The sequence below is a fragment of the Trichoplusia ni genome, chromosome 8, assembly GCF_003590095.1.
Source record: "Trichoplusia ni isolate ovarian cell line Hi5 chromosome 8, tn1, whole genome shotgun sequence".
In the NCBI taxonomy this organism is placed as follows: domain Eukaryota; kingdom Metazoa; phylum Arthropoda; class Insecta; order Lepidoptera; family Noctuidae; genus Trichoplusia; species Trichoplusia ni.
The window spans coordinates 1,282,661-1,299,854 of NC_039485.1; the positions used below are offsets into that span (position 1 = coordinate 1,282,661).

Below are 17,194 nucleotides of genomic sequence, written 5' to 3' on the forward strand. Positions count from 1 at the left end.
ACTGCGAAATAAGAGGCAGTGATAAAGGGTTGGATTTATGAACACGTGCCGCATAGACGACGAGGAGAAATGGCTCTTTTCTAAGGAAAAAAATGTACAAGCCGTTGCCCGAGACACGGGGATAAAGCATGTGAAAATTGCTCGGATTTCCCTTCATAGAGAGTGGAGTGAATGGCTGATTGTTTTTTTAGGGTTGACGCGAAGGAATGGGAAGCAGCTGCTCCTAAAATTAACTGTTCGGATTGCCCGAAGTTTATTTTGTATGAAAAAAATAACATATTGTGTTTGAGCCAGTTGTTCTTGTGTTATGTCAAAAGGATATGGGGAGCGGAGGTTTAATTTATTTTTATGCTTCAGGCGCAAGATTGTAAGATCCTTGAGGAACTTTGAAAATACATTCGAGTTTTGTTTCCTCCTTAGGTAACAGCGACCGACCGTTTTCATTTATTATTTCGTACTTCTAGATAATTGTTTTTGGAATTCATCTAATAGTATCATTTTGTTTTGTTACTTTGGGAACACATTCTCATTAAGCTATGCAATTATGATTTTTGAACATCTTAATTTTTATCAAGCATTTACTATTACAGGTCATTTACTGATTAAAAACATCAGAAATCCTACAAATATAGCAGTTCATATTCTATTTGCGTGTTATTACAACACTTTCCAGACAACTTTAGTATTTACAAGTGAGATTAACTATTCCTAAGACAAAGCTGAATATCCCTTTGTTAGAGTAGTCCTCTTTGATGGTATTAGACGAGCAAACCGTTACATTCCAATATAATTGTGTTGTAGAAAAAACCAGCCAGATGATAGCTGGACTCCCGATAATGAGGGTTCCGTAGGAGTAGCTTAAAGAAATAGAAATAGTAAGTCATTATTTGCGATTATTGTAGTTTTAAATTGGCACCGGTTATAGAGAAGCTACGTGGCAACCGGCTGTCATGGTATGGGCATCATAAGCGGAGGAATGAAAATCATGTGTTGAGCATGGATGTGGATGGATTTAGGAGAAGAGGACGACCAAAGAAACGTTGGATGGATTGTGTAAAAACGATATGACTGCAAAAAGTGTTACTTGTGAGATGAAATCAGATGAAAAGGTACGGAAGAAGAGCCATGCAGCGCCGACCCCAAATAAAATAATTAGGATAAAGGTAGAGGAATGATCATGGTGTCATTATGCTGGCAACAGAAAATTTCAACTCTCTAGCTATCACGTTTTCTGATTTATCGCCCGGTGATATACGGACAGATGGCCTAACAGCGGAGCCTTAATAGGGCTAAGTTTTTGCCCTCTGAGTACGGAATCCTAAAAACAACCTTTTCTACCAAGTCAACGTGAATTATACAAACAATTAGCATTGAGTTGGGCAGATAAATAATTTACCGTCCCTGTCTGGTCCAAGTGGAATAATTAATCACAGGGCTACCTTTTGTCGAGTTGTTGTCGTCTATAAAATGACGGATTTTTTGCGAACCTTCAAATTTCTATTGAAAGTCAGTCATTTTGATCTTTCATTTAAATTAATGCTGTCTGAAATAAAGTAGCCCATTGTTATGGCGCTATTTGGTTCGGAATTTCAATGGATGAAAACTGACGAAAACAAAACAGATCTCTGTTGCCATTTATTGTTTTCATTATCCATATTTTGTATCCTTTTGAATTAATGGGTTCTTAGTAATCTGGTTGTATCTTTATTTCTATAACTTTGTTTTGCAAGTGACAAGATTTCGACGCTGATGAATTTGGGAATTCAAATGTTGTTGAATTCCATTTTCTCTTACTTTAAACTAATTTGTAGAAAATATTCTCATTATACTTTAATGGAGATTTTTAAAGACCATTACAAGATCTGCATTAGGTTTAGTGCATTTTGAATCAGTATCATGAAGTTCCACTGCCTCATTGATATCCAATTAGATTTTATTTCCATTGATCCAGTCAAAAGTTTTAAGCATTAAAAAACAAATGTGTTCCTCTTGAAAGTATTGAATCGAAATCAATACTCTTACTTACTTAGAAATAACGATTTCTTGTGTTCTAGAGAATAGTCAGTAGCACCTTACATCGAGGAGAATGTATGAATAATTCGATGAGAGTGAATGAAACGCAGCATCAAGATTAAGAAAATCTGTTGATTAGGAAATCTGTTTTTTCCACTCAGTCATAGTGTAATATTAAATATAAATTTACGTAATCGTATTTTAGTATAATTACGAGATGTAGCACACTACTACTGTCTAATTATTTTGATACCATTGGTTTTAGAAGCTCACTTTGTACTGTCACATTGTTTTTCAAGGTTATAATGCAATCTATGCTTGAAACTTTCGCATTTATAATATTGGTAGGATATCTTTTCGTGAATACCGACACTTCTACAGTCATATTGGGCGCGGAAGAGATATCGCGCTCTCCGTCATGTATTGCTCTATCACTCTTCCACAACCATAATAATATTATTTCGAGAGAACTTGATTTTTGAGACCGTATTGTTGAAACATTGCTTCATTGATATCATTGATCAAACATTTAACCACTAATAGTTCGAAATATATTTATTACAAAATGCCTCACTGGAAAGGTCACTGAAATATTCCAAGACCTCCGACGTCCTTTATCACAGAACGAAACTACGCAAACACAATTAGGATATTCAATTAAATAGTTTAATCTAAATGCTTGTGTGTCCACCCAACAAAGGGGGAAAGATAACAATTACAATGTATTATAGAATATTGTTTGGACGCGTCGAAGCGAGTTAGCTTTGTTAACCGACGGCGGGTTTGATTCATAAGACCCTTTCTCCCTTAAAAATTATTTTAGGGACTTTTACATTTAGTAAAAAGTTTGTATGATATTCTGTATTAATGATATTTGGAATTTTTTGAATGGTTTTAGGCAGGGAAATGATTTGCCATAGGGTTTCTTGTGAGATGACGTCAGATAGAAAGGTATGGGAGAAGAAGACATGTTGCGCCGACTCCAATAAGAAAATGGGTTAAGGGCAGGGGAATGTTGTTGATGACGATAATATTATTTAATTTGTTGTAACATCTCAAATTGTAAATGGCAAGATATTCTGAAAAATCCATAAAATATGGTAAATTATTAATATATTCCTTTTAAAAGTAACTCTCTAACTTCATTTAGAAACTAGACTTTCTAAAATTCTTCTCATGTATAGTGCCTTTACTGAATTTAACTATTTATGATATTTCCTCAAATTCCAGCTAACATCAAGCTGATGTCAGCCATCAGGCATATAACAGTCAATTGCGAGAAATAGGTCACAATGTTATGCTTAACATACGGCCTGCTAAATTGTCAGTATTGCCAGCCTAAACTGAGCAGTTTATAGCTCTGATTGAGTGTAGCGTTAACGTAAATTATCACTATGGTGTAAATCTTGTAGGATTAGCTGAATGCTATTGTATACGTACAGTAATGGACCTTATCTTTGGCTGCAAATCCAACTTCCGAATGTGAAGATTTTGGACCGATTTTTAGGTATAACAATCTTATGTTATAAGTAGCTATTTTAAATAATGGTAGTGATAGCCTCTAAAATATGTTACGAGGTTTTTGCTAAAGGTATTTGAATTTCCAGGCAAAAGTACTAATGTAATTTTTAAAGCAATAAAGAAGCAATTGATCCGAAGATACATAAAACTTTACAGAACTAATACCTAGCGGATAGAAGCAATCTCGGTTAAAACAATTTCCTTCAAGATCCTTTTTGTACCAAAACCACTAACGACTTTCTTAGTACTTCAGTTTCAAAGAGAAATCGTATAACAAGTTCTAAAAGCTTAGTTCGTCGAAATCAAATGAATTTAAAGAGCACTATGTTACTGAGGTAAGATATGGGCGTATTTCTTTGACGTGCGTATCCACTTATTTTTCTGTTTGAGAATAACGATCAGGAGTACTTTCAAACTAAGTACATATTGTGTGGGCTTCGGAATGTATGAACTTACTCCAATTGAAATTCTTACCTAAAACATTCCACTTTACACGATAAACATGACTATCAAACAAATGTCCCCTTTAACGTTACACCAAACCACAATCCTTGATACGATGTCGAGATATTCTCTTTCATCAAAATGAAAGTTTTACGACAGACCATTATTCATAAAGTCAAAAAGTAAAAAATATTTCCGAATCATAAACAAAAGAGCCCATTGTGCTCAAAAAGAATACCTTCACTCGAAAACAACTGAACAAGCAGATTACAAAATTATTTAACCGCAAACATTTCGGAGATTTGAACAGCGACTCAACACATTTTCTCTTCCGCTAAACTGAGCCAGTATATTAACCAAATTCCACACCATAAAATACATTGTTTCAACCACTCAACAGGTAAAAATAATTGCTGGGAAGTTCCTCTGCCCGACGACAAGAAATATGGCTGTTAAAAGCGTTTCGCCTGATATTCCACATTTTTCTTCAGTCGGCACCCGAGATTCGCATATTTTCCCCCGACGAGAGTTTTTACATTAGATATAATAAATCTGTTTTGTGAAATGAAGTTTTGAGCCGGTGTACACTGCGGGCGAGGGTAATGCGACTTTGATGCGATATAAACAAGATTTCTCGAGCTTAAGATTAAAGAACAAGTTCTGGTTTGTTTTGAACTGAAAATAATTTTAAATTGAATAGGATTATGTTTTACTCAAACGCTTCACTTAAGCATAATATACTAACATGATAAACACATTTCCTGTAACTTTGCAGCAAATATTTTCTTTTCCAATGAATTGATTATATGGCTTGTGCTGGCCAAGAAAATAACGTTAGGAACTTTTTAAAATCTGCCTTCTACGACGATGCAAATTTCCTAAAGTTCGCAGATCATTTGAAAATTTCGCATCGATTCCAACATCAGACTTGGCAGTGTCCCCGAACATTAGCGATTCCCCTGTCATAGGTTGTATAGCTTCGCGAACTCTTCCGTGTACGTCTCTTACTTTAGTCGCATGCATTTACATGACATGAGCAGTCGTTCGTGACAGTTCAGAGAAGACAAATCGTGTACATCGTGTATAAGTTTCAAGGAATTGTGTATAAGGGAATTCATTGGAGTGACTTACGTACGGAGCGTTAGCTTAAAAGCCCGTTTTGAATATTTATTGTTGAGTTTAATACGTAGAGGGTTACGTAATGTGTTGATAGATGAGGTAGATTACTTCGCAAGGCCTCGTGGCATTTTATTCTTACTTTTTTAATAAATTGCTGTAACGTTTTCGGAATTTTAAAATGAGGTTTTTCAAGAATTTGAACAAAAGTTTGATATTCAACTAATTTATGGCCAAGTTTTTAAATATAACTCATTGTCGCCGTATCGTTCTCGATGGCTCTATTGTGTTCTCATAATTTATGATATTGTTCTGATTTATCTTAATTGTTTTCCAATATACCCTTACAAACTTCTATCGTTCTGGAATGTGGAGGCATTCTTTTTTGTTTTATTGTCTTTTTACATGTTTTTCAAGAGCATATTAACAGCATATTTCAATGGTATATTGGCTTCAAGTAAGTAATGGGAATGCCCATTTCATACTTGAGAACCATCAGTACCTCATTAATTTAGAAAATTTTTTCAATGTCTATTGCCATCAGGTTGTCTTATGAACAATACTAGCTTAATACTTTCTCCTTCCTAAAATAAATTGATCAATTACAGTGAAAATTAAGTGTATGTGTTTACTGACTTGTTACGTCACAATCTTTGAAACGGTCTTCTCTCTCTCTCTCTTATTTTTACAGGCAGTTAATGAAAACGTATTCTTTTATTCTCTATCTGAGGGAATAAATAGGTTTTTACTTTTTTTACATTATCGACGAACTTTGATCAAATATAAAGAAAGGATTCTTTATATTTGATCAAAGTTCGTCGATACCAATATTATTTCATGTTACGTTATCCGTATCAATTACAAGCATTTCCTCAACAACCTCGTTTTTTGTACAGAATGTCGGAGTAATAGTGGGTCTCTCTTGTACACCTGATCCGATACCCTAATCGGTTTCATGACATGTAAGGATAGACAAATAGATTTTCGGGTTAAATTTCCGCTTCACATCTTTCACATTCCGTTGATTTTATAAAGTATTCTTTTGTTTTATTTATATTCTATCAAAAACAATGTTGGGACCATTGGTCGAGACTGTCGTCTTAGCTATAAATCATGAATAACTCAAAATAACTCGCTTATCTCTATATTTTTCATTATTTGTGTTGTAGATAATTTTTAGGCTTTAAAGTTTCAGTACAATCAATTCAGCCTATGGAGGTCCAATGCTGGACATAAGCCTCCCCCAACTTCCAATACCTATGTATAACCTAAAATTTCAGTAGGTACCTTATCCTACACACCATCAACCATCACTATATTTGAGGCGGCACAGCGATCAGCGTTTTACCATGATAGAGTATTGATAAAAACAAACTTACATCCACATTAATCCCCGCGAAGGGAAATATCTTGGTAGTGGGGTTTTCTGTTGGCGAGTAGCGGTAGAACTCGTGGCGCCCCCTGTACCACTTGACGGAGTAGAGAGGAGCGTCCGTGAGCTCGTACAGACACGCGAGCGTCGTGTCGTTCCCTCTCTGCACGACTGGTGGAGATATCCGAAGGTCTGTGGCTCGGAGACCTCCCACACCTGGGACAAGATAAAAGAAAAGCTCTTTAATGTTAAGGTCGATGATAAAGGTTACGGAGTGAAAACAGTTAATTTTTTTTTTAAGTCAGCATCGTGTTTTCTGTAATCGGGATTGTTCAACAGCCTTTCTGGGAATGACGTAGGAAATAAATTACCTAGTGAGGATGCCAGTCTTTTTAATCGAACAGCTTTTGTGAACTTGCAAAATCGAAAATCGATGTAAAAACGAAGAGAAAGCAATGCACTAGAACACATTACATACACTTACTTAGCACACGTACAAATGTATGTACTCACACACATACACACACATAAAAATCTTTATGCAAAAATGTATGCGCCAGCCAACGGCAAAACTTTTCACAATTTCTTTGTTTAAATAAATAACTGTATGAGACGGGCAAAAAGCTAGGCGGTATATGTTCAGAGCAAACAAAGACTTTGTACGGAAACCGCTACCGCAAGCTAGGGAGGCGGATAACCGCTTAATTGCAGTATGCTGTTATAATTATGCAAGCGTTTCTATTAATCATTTATTTTAGCCTTTAAAATATTCAGCATTTACTCTTTTAGTTCACTTCTGTAAGGCTAGTTTCTAATTTTGTGTTTTATTACTAAAACGTTTAGATTTTTTTAGTTTTAAATACGGATACCAAAACATAATTAAGTCCTCATGGATTTTCAGTACGATTACAAGATTTGTGACAAAGACACACACTAAAAACAAATGCCAGGACCAAAGACATATAGTTATGTACTCAGTATTAAAACCATGCAAAAATGAAAATAAAATCAACCTCTTGATAAAACTAACAGAATTAGTGGTGATGATGTTTGACCAGGCATAAAAGGGAAACAAAGTGAATCAGCTATTTGTCTTTCCACCAAAGTTTAAAGAGTAAACCAAGGGAATTCAATGGTGTTTGTGTTAGTAAACTTACGGGAAGTTAGATAAGTTAACCGAGGGAAGGGTTAAGGAATTATAGGAGTTTTTGAATTGTATCTCACTGCAGCAGTCAATTTAGATAAAGTCGAATCAGTAGAAAACTTTTATCGACTTACAATTCACGCTACCGAAACAAAAACTGCAATGAATAACGTAGCAACAAATCTAACCGTCTTTGCAACTGAGTATTAGAGGACATTACGTAACGTACCACGAAAATATCCAATTCCATCACTTGTACTCAAATATCCCAAATGGTAACCTCCTAGCTCACATCTCACAAAAAAAATACTACGGAACGCGTATTATTAAAACTCTTTTGACCGTAACAGACAATGGGCAACAAAGGTGGAATCATAAAAATGTGATGTGAAACACAAAGGGGTCGGTAGTAAAATAGAAGGGAACGCGACACACCTGCGTCCTTACCGAGGGTACGACGGAATAGCGAAAATTTAGGAAATTGAATGTCGGTGTAACGGTCAGCTTAAGATTGTCCCCTTTTTTGTTTTAGAGGAAAGTCTTCGCTTTTGTCTTGAAGATTATTTTCTATTATTCCAACGTTATTTGGATCTATAATCTTGTTAGCTTTGTGAAGTATGTCAGTGTACGGCATGTCTTCATGTTTCACTTTTTACTTCTATGAAGGAATGCATGACTTCTTTGTCTTGATCTATTATTTTCTTACTAATAATAGTTTTTTATCATGTGAATTTAGAATTAATCGTAACTTTTAATTTTAGAAATTAATATTCCTAAAATGTTCGATTGGCTTACTGTCACTGTAATAGAACTCAATGAATTACCAAGCTTACCAAAAGCGTGTATAATTTAAGTAAATTATTTATCTTAGTATTTGTACGGCTTTTCCTTATGTGTTGCTACGGCTTTATCTTACTGATCTTAAGAGGGGGATACCGTAATCATTTCTAATACAGCTTCCCTTGGTAGTCATCCAATACTATCTTTAAGTAATTGAATTTCATTTTATTTATCATTTATTTTATCCCAAATGTTCTGTTGGTTTCATATCAACATGTCTCACAAGGAAATTCTCTTATCACTTCGAAGACCCAGCGGTTATATTTAAGCTGCTTTTGGAGACATTTAAAGATTTTCGTATCTCCTAACTATTTTTGCCATCAGAATGGTTTCTAAAAATTTCATGTCTCACTCAGATAATCTTTATAATTCTTGAAAGCTTCATCATGTCGAAAATAAATCTATTCCTCTAATGCTAAAAGAAAGTCACATTTTAGCTCACGGTCAGCCTAATCTAAACGACCAAATATAATTCTTTGTCTGTCGTTAATAAAACCTCAGCGAAATCAGCAAGAAAGCTAATATTTATAGGATTTTTGACGTAAATTTATGTCCTGACTAATAGCCCTTATCTGGCTAACTTTCAGTCTGATACAGTCTAAGTTATTTGCAACTTAGCAGTTACGCAAAATAGAGTAGTAAACAAGTTTGGCAGACGTGCAAGTTGCCGACTTCAGCTTACTTTCTGTTTAAAGGTTTAATTTTTAGTATCTTAGCAGACGATCTACTTTAAGTTTGGCTCGTGGATCGGTGATTATACTACATCAACCTACTTTTTCACGTCTTCATTCTTATCTCTGTGAAATTTGGGAACTTAATGGTACGATACGATATTATTTCTATTTTGGGTCAAGATTTGTCGTTAATGATCATGAGAAAAATAATTGTCGAGGATTTCTCGAACATTTATGGTCTTATAAAACTCATCGGCTCTAGAAAACCTGTCTGCACTAACAATCATCTATTAACACGATCCTCCTATCCTTTTCTTTCTTTTATCGATATCCACTACAAAATGATAATATAAGTCAAGTTTTGTTCTAGATTGAAATCCTTAGTGCTAATAAATTTAAAAGAAGAAAAACTCACCGACAACATCGAGCCTCGCTGAGGCAGTGTAGTGCGGGTAGGAGGGAGCGTTCTGTATGACCTCACAACTGTAGTTACCGCTAAGATTCGGGACCACCCGCAGCAGGACCACGTGCGTCTCGTTAGAACTTAACCTCTGTGGACAAACGGGAACATAAAACAAAAGGAATACTGCTAAATTGAGGACAATTCGAAACAAAAGAAGATTAGAATCGAAAAAGTAGAGAAATAAAAGAATGGCGTTATTACGTTAGTTGCTAATGATAAGTCTCAGATATTAACTGTAAAAAAATCTATCAAGTCAAAAATATCTTTGTAATTTAAAAGAAAAGTGCTTTTGTAACACCGCGTCATAATTTGTAATCATAATATATACAGGCATTAGTCAAAAGTAAGGCTTAAGTCTTATAATAAGACTTAATGCGAATTTTAACAAAGTTCGTTATAAATTTTACTTAAATGTATTTGTATAACGTCAAACATATTAAGTGAAATCTCACATTCGACAGTCATTAGTAAAAGGGTATTAACCAAATACCTTTAAGCAAGAATGTTTATCGCGGCATAAATAAACACGGTTTGCTCATTTTCACACTCCACTATCAACGTACACTTAATTATATCTAAGATACTCACATCAACTTTAATCCCATTTACAGGCAGCACCCTTGTCGTAGGGTTCTCCAAAGGAGAGTACCTGTAGAACTCCTGAGTCCCCTTGTACCACTTGACGGAGTATATACCGTAATCGTGAAGCTCGTATAAGCATGCAAGTGTAACATTCCTTCCCCGTTGAACGACGCGAGGCGTTATCCGGAGTTCCGTGGTACGGAGGCCCCCAGCTCCTGTAGACAAGAAGATTTGTTTGATGAGTGAACTCGTATCAAAGGATTACAATGTTGCATCTCAATTAGATTAATACAATGCAAATTTGAGTGAGCATACGTTTGAATAGGGGTTTAATATAAGGGTTGCTTGTCAAAGGAAGATGAGATAGGTAATTTAAATTTGATCCTCTTTTTGTACAGATTTACAACATTCAGAAATTATACGTGAGTATTAGAACGTTAATGAATATGATTTTACACGACTTGCTTTGGTTTCAAACTAAGCAAAGCTTATATTATGAGTCAGTTACTACTAATTATATGTCATACTTACATCTAATATAACACAGAAACATTTGTCTTGGGTGAGAATCAAACTGACCTGTAGTATAACAGGGCCTCTAATCACTAGCTAACGAACTGGCCAGTCAAAATCAAATGCGGAACATTATTAATTGATGATTTTGTATTAAATTTTTTGAACTACGAGTATATGATGCTTTTCAGTGTCTAAATTGTAATATCTTTTAGACAAACTAAAGCAGCCTTCACGACGCCTATTGAAAAATATAAAATGAACGGCAAAATGGTCAAAAAGATGTGAAAATAAAAACACTATATTAACTACTGGGCCCTCGTTGGCCAGCCTAATAAGACTGCAATATATCTGCAAAACGATTTCATTCTCCCTAATAAATTATGTGTCCGCCAAAAAGCCGACAAACAAAACCACTTAGATCCAAAGCTATCATTAGCAGAATATCCTTATACCCATCCCAGGGTTGCTACCATTTCGTGAATTCGCTATTTGGTAACGAGAAATTGTCTTCGTTGTAGTAATTTCGTAAAGAGACTAATATAAATTAATGTATGAGCCTAGTAATTGTGTAACAAAATTGTCTGGGCAACTGTTGTTGGTAATTAGTCTGTTGCTTATAAATTCTTACTTGTTGCTTAAATTAATATCTTTTCTTAGGGATTCGTAAGTACCTATAGGGTAAATACAGGCTCTGCGGTCAGTCCGAACCTTGATTGCACTATCACAATAAATATAACTAGAAAAGATCGAGCTCGGTCGGTTCCCACCAACTTCATTTGCCAATCAACTGATTTTGCCTACGTGTATGTAACTCTCACTGTCGAGTCCGACTCTCTTGGCCGGGCTTATTTAATGTAATTATTCACTTATTGTCAGAGCTTTGTAATAATATTTTACTTTGAAAGGTGTTTTATTTAAATCCTCTTGTTTTTTATTTGGAAACACGGTAGTTATCTAAACGTCTTGGTAATATCCATATGATTTAGCAATAATACTGAAATTCGATAATTTTATATTATTTCTTGTTTTATTCTACTGAAATATTGTAATAACAGTATATTAATAACAAAAGATTTTGTTTGCTATGTTCAGTCCGTACTTGGTTACATAGTGGTTTCATAGGTTTACGCGAATTTTAGACTTTGAAATAAAACTACTTTTATGGATTTTAGATTTTAGTTCCCGACGTTTCGACACCTTTGCAGGTATCATCGTCACGGGAAGACTGTCTCGAAAGGTGTCGAAACGCCGGGAACTAAAATCTAGAGCTTGATCTGCACATAAGTAGAAATTAATACATTTCCCAAATAAAACACTCGCTATTTGAGAACAAACCGCGCGCCTGTAACACCCACTTTGAAAGCGTGTTATGCATTACGAGGAGTATTGTGGTGCATTAATCCCAAGCCGAGAGTAATTGGTCCCACTGATGTGGGATGAACTCGGTTTTACTTTATGTCGACTGCAGTTGCCAGTCCAAAAGCATTTCAACGGATCTATTGTCTAAACTGTTATTTGTAACTCGCTCTAACAAGGTTTTATGATTGTTATTAATATACTTACACATATTTTATGAAAATTGTAAACTTTTAATCATGACGAATGGGTGTTGGTTAGAATTTAAAATGCGTTTATACAAATTCAGTTTAATTCGTTATAATCCTTGCAATGAAATTATTTTCTATTCAATATTTTGGTAGCCCGTAAGGGTATGTATATTAATTTATATATTTAGTATTTTTTTAAGAATCTGGTTATGATTATCATGATTAAAATGTGAACAATGATATAAGTTGCTAGTTTAAAAGGTTGTATAAATTTGTTTTTGTTTTAATAAAAAGTACTGTAACTACTTACGCCCATTCACTGCACTTTAAAGTAAAGGTTTAATTACTGCCATCGACGTGAAATGATTTCCATTTATTTCGTGTGAGCCATTACCATTTTAAAAGCGTTTCAGAAAGTCCATTGTATGCGCACTATTATTTTTTTCCATGAACGCGTTAAATTACAATAAGATAGGTGTGACGTAATACAAGAGGTAATTGGTCAATTGATCCGCAGCCTATTCGGTTTTGCCTCTCATTTCGTATTTTCATGTGTGGATTTTATTTTATTTGTCACAGTAAAATAGACTTTAAGTCTTTTTGCATTGAGATTATAATTCTTTTGTCTTTTAAAGATATAGATTACGAAAATACATACATACGCTTGAAAAATTGATCTTCGGGTAAAAATCTCGTTATTTTGATACAACATCTTATTGTAACAAGATTTAAAGTCGAAAATTGATAAACATTAAACCCCATTTCCCATATTGATACGTTGAGTAGAACTCCGAATATGTCCATTATTGCAAACCGAATGCCAACTCATTGCACTTCACCAAATATTGGTACTGTATTTGAGGGCGCTAAACAACGTCAATATTAGGTGTTGAGTATTCAGGGCAATTTCACTATCTATTAAGTGTCTCTAATTGACGCAGATGACGAGCTGAATCTTATGTTCAATCATGATCAAGAATCATAAGGATTTAAATAATATATGTAGTAACTTTAGGGTGACTTGATTGCATGGATGGTGGAGTGGTTGAGGTCATCAAATCAATCGAACCGAATCGAAATCGATCCTTGCTTAGGACAAGCATTTGTGGATCATACAAATACCTGTCCTGAGTCTGGGTGGACATGTGAATTGAATGTTGGGTACCAGACAGAAAATTTACCGTCCTAAAAACTATAAAAATAATCAAAGAAGTAAGTTAGCTCAAATACTGATTCATCTTTACCTTGATAAGGAATTTTCAGTTATCTTCGGATTGTCATGGATTCATTTCGATAGCAAATCAACATTGTGAGCTCGCCAATCTAAGCACTACCTACGAATGCTATCTACGAAGCTATTTTGAAATAGATAGTGAAGTGCAAGTGTGACTCGCGACACTCGATTCCGTATTAACAGGTCTTGGTAAATTAAAACGGTTATGGAGCAAATTAATTTAAAAGCACAAGTTTTTTCGCCCAACAATTTTTTGACCATAACTATCGTTGCTAAGCCTTGATCTTTATTTTTAACATCTGTTGTTTGAGCAGTACGTTAAGTCCGCCATTGTACATTTTAAATGTATAAAAAATGAAAATAAATAAATAATAAGAAATAAATTTCAACTGTCTTACCATACTATAACTGTCTTCCGTTTCTCACCAAGCCGTATCTCATGAACTGGTCATGAGATATGGCTTGGTGAGAAACGGAAACACAAGCAGCCAGACAGCAGTATCAGTAATAGGGATCCGTTTTACGGTAAGGAACCTTAAAAGCAACCAGCACTTTAGAGTGTTGTCGCGTAAGAGCTTGTTACTACCGTCTAGATAATTCTATTAACCCTGCTCCCTTATCTTTTCAGAGTTGAATTTAGCTTGAAATCCAATGCATCACAATGAGGTTTTTTTTCTACTTTTTCAGATATCATAACGTGAGCGACCCCCAGAGGATTACTAGAAACAATGAATATAGAACGCAGTTCTTTTTTTTCTGCGGCGGAGCAGGTTGGTACCACTTATTTAATTCCGGCCAGGGATATTTATTTCAAATGTATTTTTTGGCGTTTACAGAAAGGGTTGAATTGGCTTTGAATTCGCATGTTTTGTTTTGGAAAAAGGATGGTGAAAATTTTAAAGGATATTTTGATGGTCTATTTTCGTATCCTGCCTATTTTTTTTAATCTGAGGCTCTTATTATTTTGTGTTTATATTATTATGTTATTGAATAATTTTCATCCAATTTGGCTTCAACAAAAATGTCACGTTACACAAATTAACATAGTCAATAAAATCACCACTATATACACATAAATGTTCTAATAAAACACATAAAGTTTATTAAACTAAAGTCCTTCGACCACGAATGAAATATATGGACCAAACTCACCAAAAAATGTACACCCAAAAATGTTCAAGTCAAAACACCATTTTTTACCTTTAAATAAATAACCTCATAAATCCACTACTAAATGCTTCAAACTCGTTTTAATATCGTGCAATAACCGTAAGTTTGAACGAATATAGACTGCTTTAGTTCTTATTGGCGTTGAGAACGCACCTGCTACTGTCCAAGTAGTGATATTTCTCTGTCTATACTCCCCGTTTTGATATCGTAGTAGGGGAGCGGTGACAGCGATTTTGTGAAAGCGATTTATTGGTTACGCCTTCGAAGATTAAAAGTGAATTATTGAGCTATTTTTCGATGTTGCCTTGGCTGAAAGTGAGCTTAGCCGTTACTGCTTAATTGGATAAATGGCAAGACCGGAGGGCTTATCTAGACTTTGTGATTGCTGAAATAGGATCGGCGTTGAAATTAAAATTCAAAGGTATTTGCTGCCTAGCTTTAAATAAAATAGACGAAACTAAGCCCTTTATTGGTTTAGTAGCTTTTCCCGGTAACCGTTCGCGGAAGCAAAAAAAAAACAGAGAATTTATTACATATTTCCCAAAAAACAGTCAATGTATACACACTTTATTTGCCGTTATAAAGGTAGGGAGATTTTAGCGAGAGTCACTTCTACTAAAATTCGCTGTCGCTTATGCCTTTATCATCGTAATATATTTAAGGATAAACATAGATGTGAAATATTTGAAGCGTAATTTAAGACCGTCCATTGTTTTATTGGTTTCATTCGCTGTGTAATTTACTCGTATTTATTGTTTTAGATTCTCGAATAAATCATGCGAAGTCCATTTTGGAATACTAAAGTTGTTCTTTGCTTTTTGGGTTACCGACTAAGTTTAGAAGCGAATTCAGTTTGGTGTTTAGAGTGAAAGTATTGTTGTTTTTTGGAAATAAATTAATTTTACTACTCTTTTATATTATCAACTAGCTGTTGCCCGCGATTTCGTCCCCGTGGGTAGAAGATATAAGTTATGATTTATACCTGCCCTTTTTTTTCACATTTTCCATTGTATCTTCGCTCCTATTAGTCGCAGCGTGATGGTTTATAGCCTAAAGCCTTCCTCGATGAATGGTCTATTCAACACAAAAAGAGTTTTTCAATTTGGTCCAGTAGTTCCTGAGATTAGCGCGTTCAAACAAACAAACAATCAAACAAACTCTTCAGCTTTATATATTTAAAATAATATTAGTATTAGTATAAGTATATTAGTATAGAGTATAGATGAGTGGTTGATATGTGAAAAACACTCATGAATTAAACTTATTCGTAAATGATGACGATTGTGATTTGAAACAGAAATTGGAAATAAAAAGACGCTAAATAATAGAGCAATAACACTCAACAGAGACTGATTTTTGGTTTCTCCAAGGGACTACAAGTTATAAGTGCACCTGAGTTGACACAAACCTCAACGATATAATATAAAAGAATAAAATAAAGTCAATTTGATAATCTTCAAAGTACAAACAATTGAGAATGAAGTCTTATTTTAAGCAATAGATGCCTGTATTAGGATACTCCTCACATACATAGGGCATCTTTCTTACCTATTCCATTAGATTTTTTTTCATTCATAACGATTCTTACTATCAATGTATACAGATGTGTTAACAATACATTGAAGCGAGCTGACTTCGGTCAACATTAGCAATAGCTCCAACAAAACGATCTTCACAGATTTCATACCAATGTTTAGAAACCTTTTCGGCTTCACTTCGCCCTGAATGTCGGCCCATCTCAATTATCCCGATCCACATTCGATTTCCCAAAGCACATTACACATTACGTTTTGTTAAATTATATTTTTTTCTGCCACACGCTTATTGATGCGAGCATTTACATTGAACTCCAAATTGTAAGGAATAATGTTGGGAACGTAATTCACGTTTATAGCTTTTAGAGTTTTTTGAAGAATTAATGGTGTTTTGCGGGTGGTTTGCTTGATGACTTGGTGTGGAAAAATTGTCGATCGTATGGTAATAAATCGTTGCATACAAAGATACAAAATGTGGTTAAGAATAAGAAAAAAAAATGATTTCATGAATTTACCTGAAGTTTTTATTGTTCGTCAATTATATACTCTGTATAGTTATCATAAAAAAATCCAATAGCGTATATTGGTCTAAATGCTAAAAATAACTCGGAACAGACGAAACTTTTTGAATAATGATGTAAACATACAGCCAGTACTATTGAGTGGGTCTGTGTGTAGGTTTGAAATCTCTTCACGCCTAAACCAGTAGATCGATTTTGATGAAATTTGGTGTGTTTATCTTCACTTCATTAAGGAAGAGTAATGTTTTTGCATTGATTATCAACATGTAGTTTAGTTAGTTTAGCCAATTAGTTTATAAAAACAGCTTGTTTAGTTATTTTTAATAAAATAAATTAGCATAAAACATTAAAAAAATACGCTATTAATTTATTGAAAAACAACAATAACACGGAACAAAACTAATCAATTTACAAACCGTTTGAAAGTATCTATTATATACTTATAGAATGTAACACAATCATTTGGTACGACCATTATGTCACATAAAAAGTGTAGCTACGC

At 34.4% G+C, this 17,194-nt stretch overlaps 1 protein-coding gene across 1 annotated transcript in view; it reads right to left on the minus strand.

Annotated features, from left to right (window-relative positions):
* The window catches only part of LOC113496547, a 79,830-nt gene that overhangs the window by 10,949 nt on the left and 51,687 nt on the right, over positions 1-17,194 (minus strand). Inside the window, exons 2-4 of the mRNA XM_026875803.1 lie at positions 10,176-10,384; positions 9,540-9,675; positions 6,474-6,682 (exon numbers count right to left, since the gene is read on the minus strand). Coding sequence (XP_026731604.1) covers positions 6,474-6,682; positions 9,540-9,675; positions 10,176-10,384 — 554 coding nt within the window. The remainder of the gene's footprint in view (positions 1-6,473; positions 6,683-9,539; positions 9,676-10,175; positions 10,385-17,194) is intronic.